A 12742-nucleotide genomic window follows, 5' to 3' on the forward strand; every position below is an offset into this window, starting at 1 on the left:
TGTTAAATAATACTAAAAATAATAATTAATATATATATTATATATAGAATACTCCAAATCAAACATTATTCTAACAAATATAGAGAACATTCCTACTCAAAATAGACCATCGGTGCTGACGTTAACTAGAGGTGGGTGAACAAAACTTCGTTTAACAACTTGAAGCGCATTTATTATTAGATGTGCAAATTGTATTATTCGGGCAACACCCGCCGTATATATCATTACACCAATGGTATCCGTATGGGCACTTAGACTGTCTTCCCACCAAAGATCTTTTATTCTTATTATCTTTAGTTGCTCCCACTCTACTAATGTCGTCGCCTCTTTTCCAATCAGAAGTCGATACATCATCTCTTTTCTGATTATCGTTGGCCGACGGGATTCTACTAATATCACCGCCTCTTTCCTGATTAGCTGGCGTAGCAGCAACGAATGTACTGAAAGCTACGATCGCGAGAGCAAGAAAAAAGGTAAAGAATTTCATGGTGATTTTAGATTGTTTGGAAGTTTCTTGAATTATCGTGAAATTTGGAATTGTTTGAAAATAAAAGTTATTTATTTGAAATTATCGTGAAATAACTGAGTGTAGAGTTAGGGAATTGAGCATGCTATTTATAATGAATTCGAAAAAAAAGAATGATGTAATAGAATGAATGAAAATTATTAGATAATCTCAATTGGCAAGGTTTCTTTGTTTGTTGTATTGACGGAGTTACGGAATTTAATGATTTATAAAATCTTTATTTTTTTCACGCCAAATAATCAAGATTTCGGTTTACAACGTTGCAATAATATATTAAAATGATAACGTAAATGGATATAGATGACGATAAGAAAAAAAACTAACTTTATTCAGCTTTATTAATTGTTGACAAGTAATATCGAACATTCGTTGATTCTTTACAATTAGATCAACTGTCTGATATTTTTAATTGTGATCTTGATTTTTCTCTTTGGAAATTCTTTTAAAATTTTCGTGAACTATTTCAAGATTTTATTATTTTTATAACGTAAACATGTTACATATGTATTTTGCCGATCGGATGGTGGACAATTTTTTTTAAAATTATCTGTTATTATTGTTATCTGTTGTTGTCTCCAAAAAATTACGTGATTTATGCTATTAATAATTTTGATTGGATGAAATCTGTTATTATTGTTGAGGAAGCCGAATTACTGCATAGGATCTGGTAAGTGACAGTAAGCGTTTAAAATGAAGAGAATTTCAATATGTAATAGCCATCATAATATTTTGAATTAATTTTTATGACCTTTAAATTCTTAGAGAACGTAAAACAAATTAAGTTTTTGAAAGTTGATTAAAAATATATTTTCATTTTAGGAAATTTTACAATGAATAATTTTCCATAGAAAGATCTCAGATTCTCAGTTATAGGGATTTTTATTTGTGTGGCGTTAAAATTATTTTTTTTTTGACCCCATTCATTATTTGCTCATGGGGTAAGTCCTTAGGTAGTATTTCTGTAGCACAATTTTAATATCAGGCAATTCGGGTAGATACAATTTTGGTCGATTATTTAAAAATCTAAGTAACACAATTTCGGTAAAACAATAATTTATAATCCGTAAAAATTTTTGAGTGTGATTCGAAATCTGTATGTAAAGGTTATTTATTTATTTATTTATTTATTTTTTTTAAAAAAAAGAAAAAAGAATAATCCTCTGTGTATTTATTTGAATCATTACTATTTTATTTCATTTTACTCTGAATTTGCTTAGTTATGCCAACGGATGATTGTCCGGATGACATCATCATCTGTCACGAGTAAATCTGAATCAATCCGTCGGATAATCCGTTATACATGTACATTAGAAATAATAATAGGATATACGGGTAGTATAATTTTGTCTAGTACGGATGACGGATGACGAATTATCTATGGCTATCCGGATCGCATCTCTAAATTTTTAACAATTTATTCTCTTTTAGAATAACATACACAAATAATAAATAATTTTACTTCTAACCTTAAAAAATTAATATTTCATGAATTTCTAATTTGCTTGCTCATTTTTATTATAAGATCACAATTATCGAAATCATTACTTTGCAAAATATTTGATATTTCGTAACTGAATATTAAAATGAAAACTGAAAAATTCGTTTTATGTAATTAGGTCGATTAATTGATTGTGGACAGTAAACTCCATCGGGAAATTTTTTAAGAGGATATATATCGATGAAAATGTCACTGATATATATCAGACTCGTCAAGATATACCGATGTGGATAAATTAGGTTATATTGACAATAATTATCAGTATCATTAAATTACGATAATTATCTTATAGTTAAAAATCGTTAAATTATTTATTGTTAAATAGTATTATGTTACTTTATTGTTAGATAACGTTAAATTATTCATTTATTAAATATATTAAATGTCGTTAGATTAATTAGTTGTTTTATTCAATAATAATTAATAAATACATTATTTAAATTAATTACTCTGATGTTTTTCCATTTCCGAAACTCCAGAATCCTACAAACTTAGACTCTAAGAGAAAATAAACAATTCCTAATGAAACAAAAAAATTAGTTCAGGTTTCGTATTCGAACCCTAAAATCATGAAGCCTACAAATTAGAAGAATAAACGTTAATAAACGTTTACATTAAAAAAAAAAGAAACGGTAAATTTCGCAAAGAAACTTACCGTTTCTAATCTCAAGTGCCCCCTGATCGATCTGGGACCTACAAAAAAATTATAAAAAAAAGAAACGTAAATACGTGTTTCATTTAAAAAACAAAAAAGGGTAAGTTTCATAAATTTCGTAACGAAACTTACCCGTTTCAAAACTCTAACGTTTATAATCGATACCTGCAAAAAAAAAATAATAAACGAAACGTTAAAAACATTTCTATCAAATAAAAAAACCAAAATATATAGTTTCGCAACTAAAATAGTTGCGAAACTTACCTAAACTAAATGCGTTTCTTAAAAAAAATAATAAAACAATATTCAAAGTTTTGCAACGCGAAACTTACCGTTCGAAATTTACCGTTTCGACGTACACGTATCCCTTTTTTACAAAAAGAGATAAGAAAAGTGCAATAATTCGTACGATATTTTAGAATGGTAGGCCATAAACTAGAAGAATTTGCTCTTATTCGAAAAGTTGGCTGGAGTTCATTAATTTTTACTGATTAAATTGTAAAGAATTATACGAAGTACAAAAAAGAAAGATAGAAGCGGTTTCTAGAGATAAATAATCATAAATCTAACTTTCAGACGTTATTTTGTTAAATAACTTACTAACCTTCGATTATTGGTTGGAATAAATATATCAAAGTTATATCGATATTGAAAATAAAATTTTATCGGTATATCAAGTTTTTAATAGTATATCGGTATATCGAATATTAGGTTAGACTGTACTGATTTTACTCCTATAATTAATATTATTAGTCATGATGTCACAGAGTCGCAACTGATATTGATAAATTGCGCGATACATCTCTGAGTTGAATAACTTTTTGTAATAGTTACGTAATTTTGTGTATACCCACTGATTATTTTTTTCTATAAATAAACCACATTTTGGAATTTTTTTTTATAACGAGATATTCTCATTTTTTTTATAATATCCCTCGCGTTTTTTAATATCTCTCTCATATTTTTCTTTATAATATCTCGTATTTTCTTTATAATATCTCGTTTTTTTTTTATAATATCTCTCGCGTTTTTAATATCTCTCTAGTCACCACTTTTGTTACTCGTACCCTCTTCCCTCCTTTTTTTATAATATCTCTCGCGTTTTTTAATATCTCTTTCGTATTTTCTTTATAATATCTCTCGTTTTTTTTTTATAATATCTCTCTCTTTTTTTCATAATATCTCTCGCGTTTTTTAATATCTCTCTCTTTTTTTTATAACGACGTTTTTTACAACGTTTCATAACAAATTTTTTTTTATAATGTTGTTTTATAACGTCGTATTATATATATATTTTTTTTATACCGAGGTATCTCTCTCGTACAAAAAGAGTTTGTTTTGCAGTTTTATTAGTAAAAACGCCCATTTCCTGACGATGTCTAGGTTTTACATCTGGTCGTCACGCGTAACGAGGTATCTCTCTCGTACAAAAGGAGTTTGTTTTGCAGTTTTATTAGTAAAAACGCCCGTTATTTCTGGTGATGTCTAGGTTTTACATCTGGTCACCAGTATAATGAAGATGGTTGAACTTTCTAGACCATTGTATAGTATAATATACGTAATGTGACTGTAGACGACCTTGGTTTATTGGAAACGTGATAAACCCATAGCATATGCCCCTGTCTTCCGGCTGGTCAGCCATAGCATCCCTCTGAGTTTGCCGATTGGTGTTTGAGGTCATAGCTCTAGAGTTCTTCCATATTTTAAGGTGTTTCTCTTCTTTTCTGTTTCTTTTCTTTCTCTTATGTGTTTAAAAGATTAAGCAAACAGAATTTTTTTAAAATCTTATCCTGGTGGAGAGCATGTCTATGCTTTGACTAGTTCGATTCTAGTCTAAGATCTTGATAATCGTATTTTAATTTTTTTGGGGGGAAATTTTTTTAGGGGATGAATATCGATAATTATCACTTTATCGAAATTTATCTCATGATGATTAATTATGATAATTATCAATATCGTCAATTAACATGATAATTAATTACGATAATTATCAATATTTTGAGATTATTATTGATAATTATCAATATAGTAAATTGTCTGCATTTAACCACAGATAATTATTGTAATTCGTTGATCAATAATTATCGATATTTATTCCCTAAAAATTCCCCGATGATAATATACAATAATTTATATTTTAGGTTGAAGTAACAAGTGTTAATAACATCTCTTTTGGTTTTACTTTTAAATAGGATTAAACTAGATTATTTTTATTAATGATAATTTTGAGCGCTTAATATATCCATCCTATAAGAAAAATTAATAGTAACTATATCTTATATATATATATAATTATTATAATTTGTCATTAAAAATAGGGATATTTCAATGTATAACATTAAAATATAAATGTATAATAGAATTTTCGTAAAAAATTTTTATCTGTAATTTCTATAAAAACTCCATTAATTTCCTTGTTTTGAGACTATAAATTCTGTGAATATGATAATACATTTACGGAAATAACATGGAATAAAAAATGGAATAAATTTTTTATAAGAGATGGTAAATTTAGCAAAGCAGTCAAAAATAATAAAATAGTTGGAAAAAAGACGGTCCAATGGAGTCTTTTAAATGTCCATACTGATATCATTATTGTTATGACATCTACGGCGGTTGTTGCCCGAATTTTTCAGTTTGCTCATCTTCTAATACGTGCGTTAACGAAGCTAGTTTGTAGTGTACCTAACTAACGCCAACGCCAACGGTCTATTTTTGTATAGAAATGGACTCTATATTTGAAAGAATAGTGTTGAACTATTCTAATTATTATTATTAGTATCACTTAAGAATTTTTACTTTTTCATTATATTATTTAAATTCTTTTTTTATTTGTTTACAGATTTATAATATAATGATATCATATTTATTATTAAATAAATAAATTAGTTTATCTTAGGCATTTTTAATTCGTTGTGTAAAAAAAAATGATTCTTTGTAACTTTTACTATTTTTCAATTAATATTATAATATAAAGATAAAATGAACGGATACATAATTGACGCTTATTAAACTTAATGGCTATTTAATAATAATGAAACAATAGTAATTATTTTGTTATCGTTTTTTTGAAATAAGAAATTTATTGATTATTTCAGTACAGGAAATGAATTGCGTTTTTATGAATAACGAACGACTAGTTTTTAGAATCTCGAATTTATTTATTTTACATTTGAAATTTAATGTAATTGTAAATATAATAATACAATCGATAAAAATATCTTAATAATAAAGAGATCACTTGATCGTCGTGAAACGTTTTATAAAATAGGAAATGATGGACCTAATTATTTATTATTGTTGTTGTTTTTTACGCCATCAATTACTTTTTGAAAATCCTTATACATTTATATTTCAATGCCTATACTCTTAAATTTACTATTTTTAATTACATTATTATTAGCATAAAATAATTAAGCACTTAAAATTACCATTAACCCTATTTAAAAACCAAAAGTGATTACCGCTTCAAGCTTGTAAAATGTATTATTGTATATTATATATTTTTTTCTTTTTTTATGTGATGTTTATTTATAGAATTGTTTTTTAACAACAAATCTTAAAATTACAGTATCACAAAATAAAATTAGAAAAAATAGAATTATTAAAAAGAAAATTGAGTCTTATTACAACATATAATAAGTTAATTGATCTAATTGCATAAAAATAAATGTTCGATAATAATAATATTTTAATTTTTGCTTATTAAACTGTATCGTTGAAATCAAATAATAATAAAGAAAACAACAATGGATTTAAAATGAATTTTATGCAAGTGTATGCAAGTGATTCATTTATTTTTTTTTTAAGAAAAATATATTCATCAGACGCCATTTACTCAATGTGAATACAGATTTTTATTAATAAAATTTGAAAGCGCAATGTATAAATTTTACTAAATTCATGTAGTGCTCCGCAAAATTCGGGTCTAAGATAATTCAACCCGAGTGAATTTTAAATCGGGTCGGTACTAACAATTTAATAACCCGTGACCCGCATGACCCGTCCCGTCGGGTCAGGTTATTCATTTCCTTAACTCGGGTTTTGACCCGAATTAGACCCGGATGATCATTAAAATCACTGATCACATATTGATTACGCGTTAATATTGATTATGTTTATATAATTTTGTTAGATGAATGAGGTAGTATCAGGTATATCCTCACTTAGCGAAAATTGCTAGAGACACCTTGCAATTACAGGTATGTGTATGAATTATTATTATTAATTATTAACATTACATAAGTTGATTTTGATGATTAATAAAGCAACCAGCGTTCCAGTAGAAAGAGTATTTTCCGGTGGAACCGATTTGATAGCTGCAAAAAAATGTAGTTTTAAAGCAGATACAATTAGAGCATGCATGTGTTTAAAGTCCTAGCAGACATAAAATATAGTCAACTTTCTGTTAAAGCAAGTGACACAATTTCGATTTTATAGTTCAAATATAAAGCAATAAATAAACAGGAATTGATAAATTCGTGCTTAGTTTTATTTTAATAATAAAAAGTTGTGTGCCATCTTGTAGATCAATTACCTGAAAAAATTATATTTGAAAAAATATTTTTGATATATTACTAATATTATCCAATGAAAATTACTAAAATTTCGGGTCTAACCCGGGTTATTCGAATTAAATATACTTGGGTCGGGTTAAAATCGGATCATTTCTATTTTTGCCGGGTCGAGTCGGATATATTCTCCAAACTCGACCCGGTAGGAGCACTAAATTCATCGACTAAAACTGCCGTTATGACTTATTGATTCGAATTTTTTTACAAAAATATATGCGCATTATGCAATAAAATCTCATTACAGCTACAGACGGAAATATTTTAATCCCTACTTGCACTTAAATTAGTTTTTCAATAAAGCGTCAATTATATATCGGTTTATTTTATTAAAAAAAAAATAAAAAGTTACAAAGAATCAGGGCATTTTTAATTCATCGTATAAGAAAAATAATAAGATAAACGAATTTATTTATTTAAATAATACATATGAACAATTTGACTAATTACATGAAAAAGCAAAAATTCTTAACTGTTAAGTAATACTAAAAATAATAATAATTAAATACTCAAATAAAAATCAAACATTATTCTAACAATTATAGAGAACATTCCTACGCAAAAATAGACCTTTGGTGTTAACGTTAACCAAAGGTGGGTGCACAAAACTTTATTTAGCAATGTACAATGCATTTATAATTAACTGCGCAAATTGTATTATTCGGGCAACAACCGCCGTATATATCATTACACCAATGATATCCGTATGGGCACTTAGCCTGTCTTTCCGTCAAAGATCTTTTATTCTTATTATCTTTATTATCTTTAGTTTCTCCTACTCTACTAATGTCGTCGCCTCTTTTCCAATTAGAAGTTGATGCACCGTCTCTTTTTTGATTATCGATAGCTGACGGGACTCTACTAATATGATCACTGCCTTTTTCCTGTTTAGCTGGCGTAGCAGCAACGAATGTGCTGAAAGCTACGATCGCGAGAGCAAGTAATAAGGTAAAGAATTTCATGATGATTTTAGAATTGTTTGGAAGTTTTCTTGAATTATCGTGAAATTTGGAATTGTTTGAAAATAAAAGTTATTTATTTGAAGTTATCGTGAAATAACTGAGCGTAAAGTTAGGGAATTGAGCACGCTATTTATAATGAATTCGAAAAAAAAGAATGATGTAATAGAATGAAAAGTATTAGATAATCTCAAATTGGTAAAGTTTCTTTGTTTGTTGTATTGACGGAGTTAGTACGGAATTTAATGATCCATAAAAATCTTTATTTTTTCACGCCAAATAATCAATATTCGTTACAACGTTACAATAACTTTATTCATGATATTTTTTTTGGAAATTCTTTTAAAATTTTCATGAACTATTTAAGATTTTATTATTATTTTATAACGTAAACATGTTACATACATATGTAAAAAAAAGATTTCAATATGTTTGCTACTGGGTATTTATCGGATGGGATGGGGCGGTTGCAATTTTTTTAAGTTCTTATTATTGTTATCTACGGTTGCCTCCAAAAAATTACGAGATTTACGCTATTAATAATTTTGATTGGATGAAATCTGTTATTATTGTTGAGGAAGCCGGATTGACGGTGACTGACTGCATCCTATAAAAAAAGTTTGTGCTAAATTTGTGCCAAAATGGGTTAATCATAGGATATTTGTTTAGAATTTGTTTGAATTTTATATTATTTTTTAGTATAAATTTCGAATAAATGTTGTATGATTAGCATTTTTTATTATTCAAATGGTTAAAATCAAGAAATTTTCAATATTTAGTAGCCATCATAATATTTTAAATTATGTATTTTAAATTTCATAAGATTTATGACCTTAAATTGTTAGGGAACGACTGGGAACGTGTAACAAATAAGTTTCGACAGTTGGTTAGTAAAAACATATTTCTCTTTTAGGAAATTTTACAATGAACAATTTTCAGGATTTTTATTAGTGTGGCGTTAAAATTTTTTTTTTTTACCTTATTCATTTATTTGTTTATGGGGTATATGGGGTAAGTCCTTACTAGGTAGTATTCCTGTAGCACATATTTTAATAATAATTCTATATTAGGAAATTCGGCTTTTATCGGTAGATATAATTTTGGTCGATTATTAAAAATTTACTAAGTGACACAATTTCGGTAAAAAACAAAGTTTACGCTTTTCCCAAATTGTATAATCCGTAAAAATTTTTGAGTGTGATTCGAAATCTTATGCAAATTTATGTAAAGGTTATTTATTTATTTATTTTTTTTTTAAAAAAAAAGAAAAAGAATAATCCTATATGTATAAATTTTTAATTCATTGTATCTGGATTTGCTTAGTTATGACGAATACGGCTTAGAATTTGTAACTTAGTCAAATTTTATCGTTCAAGAATTTCATTCATCAATTAAAATGAATGAGTTAACATTGAATAAGAAAGGGACTATATCACTTGCACACTTATGTAATATCACGTAATCATCCAATCAAGCGAAACTTGACAATACAAAAAAAAATTAATGTTTCATTATCACCAAAAGAATAAAATTACATTCAAAAAGAAGACAAATCTTAATTTTAATAGTTGATCCGAAACCATAAAACCATAACGGATGATTTTCTGATTGCATCACCTGTCACAGATCCGTTATCGCTATTATGCACTAGAAACAATAATAGGATATACGGGTAGTTATAATTTTGATTATCTACGGCTATCCGGATCGCATCTCTAAATTTTAAAATTTATTCTCTTTGGAGTAATATACACAAATAAATTTATTATTTTATTTCTAACCTTAAAAAATTTGTAATATTTCCATGAATTTCTATAAGTTTTTCTTGCCGAGATTACTTAACATTATTTTGCAAAATATTTGATATTTTGTAACTAAGAATATAAGGAGAAATAGAAGAAAGGGTCTCAATTTTAATTGTTTTAGAAATAGAATATTTGAAGGATATGCAACTTAGGGGGTTTCGTTCTTCTGTTTGCTGTAATTTTTATTCGATCATTTTTTCTTTTTAGTAATTCTTTTTTTTCTAATTTTATTTTTGATACTGTAATTTATTTAAGATTCTGCTAATTAAAAATATTCTATAAATAAGCATGTTACATATATAAAAAGAAAAGAAAAGAAAAGAAAAGAAGAAATTATTCATAATATACAATAATTTATATTTTAGGTTGAAGCAGCATGTGCCAATAACATCACTTTTGGTTTTACTTTCAACTAGATTATTTTTATCAATTATAATTTTTAGCGCTTAATATATCCATCCTATAAGAAAATTAAAAGTAATTATATATTATAATTTGTCATTAAAAATAGGGAATCATATTCCAATGTATAATATTAAAATATAAATGTATTATGTATAGAATCCTCGTAAAACAATTTTATCCGTAATTTCTATAAAAATTCCGTTAATTTCCTTGTTTTGAGAATATAAATTCCGTGAACATGATACATTTACGGAAATAACATGGAATAAAAAACAGAATAAATTTTTATAAGGGAGATGGTAAATTTAGCAATAAATCGACAGTCATTTAAGTGCTCATACGGAATACGGATATCATTATTGTTATGACGTCTACGGCGGCAATTGTTGTATTCGCTCCAACATGTTAACGAAAGTTTGTATACTTACTTACCTTTACGCCAACGCCAATGGACTATTTTCGTGCAGATATATTAAATTTTTTTTCTTTTTTATTTATTAGTAAAATAGTATATTTTTCTTTATTTTACGTTACAGATTTACAATGTAGTATATATTATTTAATAAATTCGTTTGTTTATCTAAAAATGTCCTGATTCTTATAACTTAAATCAATTTTTTTAATAAAGCGTCAGTTATATCTTTATATTATTTGAAAAAAAAATAAGTCATTTAATGACTGTTTTGTCGTCGTTTTTTAAAATAAGAAATTATGCTTAATTGCGATGATATGAACTACGAATTTATTTACATTTGAAATTTAATATTATTATATTGATAAAATAACTTAAAAATTTATAAGTTTTTTTCGTAATTGTATTTCATATTTAACTTTGAATTCATTAATTGGATTTTGCAATTTGTAACATCATGAACCACTTTATTAAAGAGCCTAATTTAACCCTATTTAAAAAATAAAACCAAAAATGATGTTTAACTTGGAAAATAAATAAGTCTACGACTACAAAATATCTAAATGAATGTTCAGCATAAGGCTGACAAAAATTAGATTATATGAAGGTGACGATAGCGTCGCCGAATTGGATTCATATACTCCAAGGACGTAATTTTAAGAAATGGACTACTTTTATCTTAACGACCTATCATTTATTATATTGATATCAAAATCATACAAATCGATTCAAAGAGGATTACGTTTTAAGAACATTTCATACCATATATAAAGAACTTTTATTATCATGGGACGAAAAATATATTATCGTTATATATTCATTTTTTTTTTACAAAGCGACTATTCTTTTACGTGGTAACTAATTAATAATACTGTCGAACATTTTTCATCGATAAACTTCTTCATTACAAAATATAATTTTCAGTTTTCATATTCTAAAAATTCTGATTTCTGAAATTTTTATATATACAGTCAACTCTTCTTATAACGAATTTTGATATAACGAATTTTACAATATAACGGATCTTCAGTATGATACAGATTTTAACATATGAAAAAAATCTCATTATACCGAATTTTACTAATTAAATGCCGTATACCGTTTAACGAAGTAAATTTTATAAACCGTATATGAAAAATGCCCCTTTTAACAACGAATTTTCTTTTATAACGAATTTTTTTTCAATATAACGAAGATATTTTGTGTAACTTGCGTTTTTGCATTATAAGATACAATTATTATACGACAATATACCATAATATACAAAATTTTTCCGGGTTATACCAGATTTTCCCATCATATTAACGAATATTCCTATAACGAAGGCCTGATCAACCCGGACGCCAACTTCGTTATATTAAGAGTTGACTGTACAAATCTATATAATTTTTTTTATTTATTATTTATAAATTATAACTAATTAACTTGTATATACTATATAAAATGAACAATAATCACAATACTGATCAGATTTACTAAAAAAAGTTTGTTAAACAGGTTAGTTAAATCAAAGCAAATTTCGATATGAGAAGTAAGACCTCATAAGTATTTCACTTAACGATTTACAGATATCGGGTTGCCAATTTTTTATTTATACAAGTTTTTATATATTCGGCAAATTTTGAATTACTTAATACCTCTAGCTCCGTAATATTTTAAATCATAGCCATTGTTTTAAAAACAATTTTGTATTCTTGATAGAAAAGAAAGCTTAAATAATAAATAATATCGTGATATATATTTGGATCTAATTTGCCGGGTTACACGTGATTTCGGATAATGATTTTTGGTAATCTCATATCGATCATCCACAGTATTTTGCATCAATTTTGAACGCTAATATTTTGGTTCGGTCTTATTGGATAAACATCTCCCGAAATTTTTAATTTACTTGAACATTTCTACCACGTT

The 12742-nt window shown here is 26.5% G+C and overlaps 2 protein-coding genes across 2 annotated transcripts; both read right to left on the minus strand.

Moving 5' to 3' along the window:
• Nucleotides 1–151: 151 nt before the first annotated feature.
• On the minus strand, nucleotides 152–487 carry OCT59_004841 (uncharacterized protein; the record flags this gene model as incomplete). Its single annotated transcript, XM_025311804.1, has 1 exon — nucleotides 152–487. One exon carries the CDS (start codon nucleotides 485–487, stop codon nucleotides 152–154), a length of 336 nt encoding a protein of 111 aa, XP_025168153.1.
• A 7052-nt stretch (nucleotides 488–7539) lies between these two features.
• On the minus strand, nucleotides 7540–8307 carry OCT59_004842 (uncharacterized protein). Its single transcript, XM_025332720.2, has one exon. The coding sequence runs from the start codon at nucleotides 8210–8212 to the stop codon at nucleotides 7865–7867; it is 348 nt and encodes a 115-aa protein (XP_025168154.1). The 5' UTR covers nucleotides 8213–8307; the 3' UTR covers nucleotides 7540–7864.
• Nucleotides 8308–12742: the final 4435 nt, after the last annotated feature.

The sequence above is a fragment of the Rhizophagus irregularis genome, chromosome 13, assembly GCF_026210795.1.
Source record: "Rhizophagus irregularis chromosome 13, complete sequence".
Taxonomy (NCBI): domain Eukaryota; kingdom Fungi; phylum Glomeromycota; class Glomeromycetes; order Glomerales; family Glomeraceae; genus Rhizophagus; species Rhizophagus irregularis.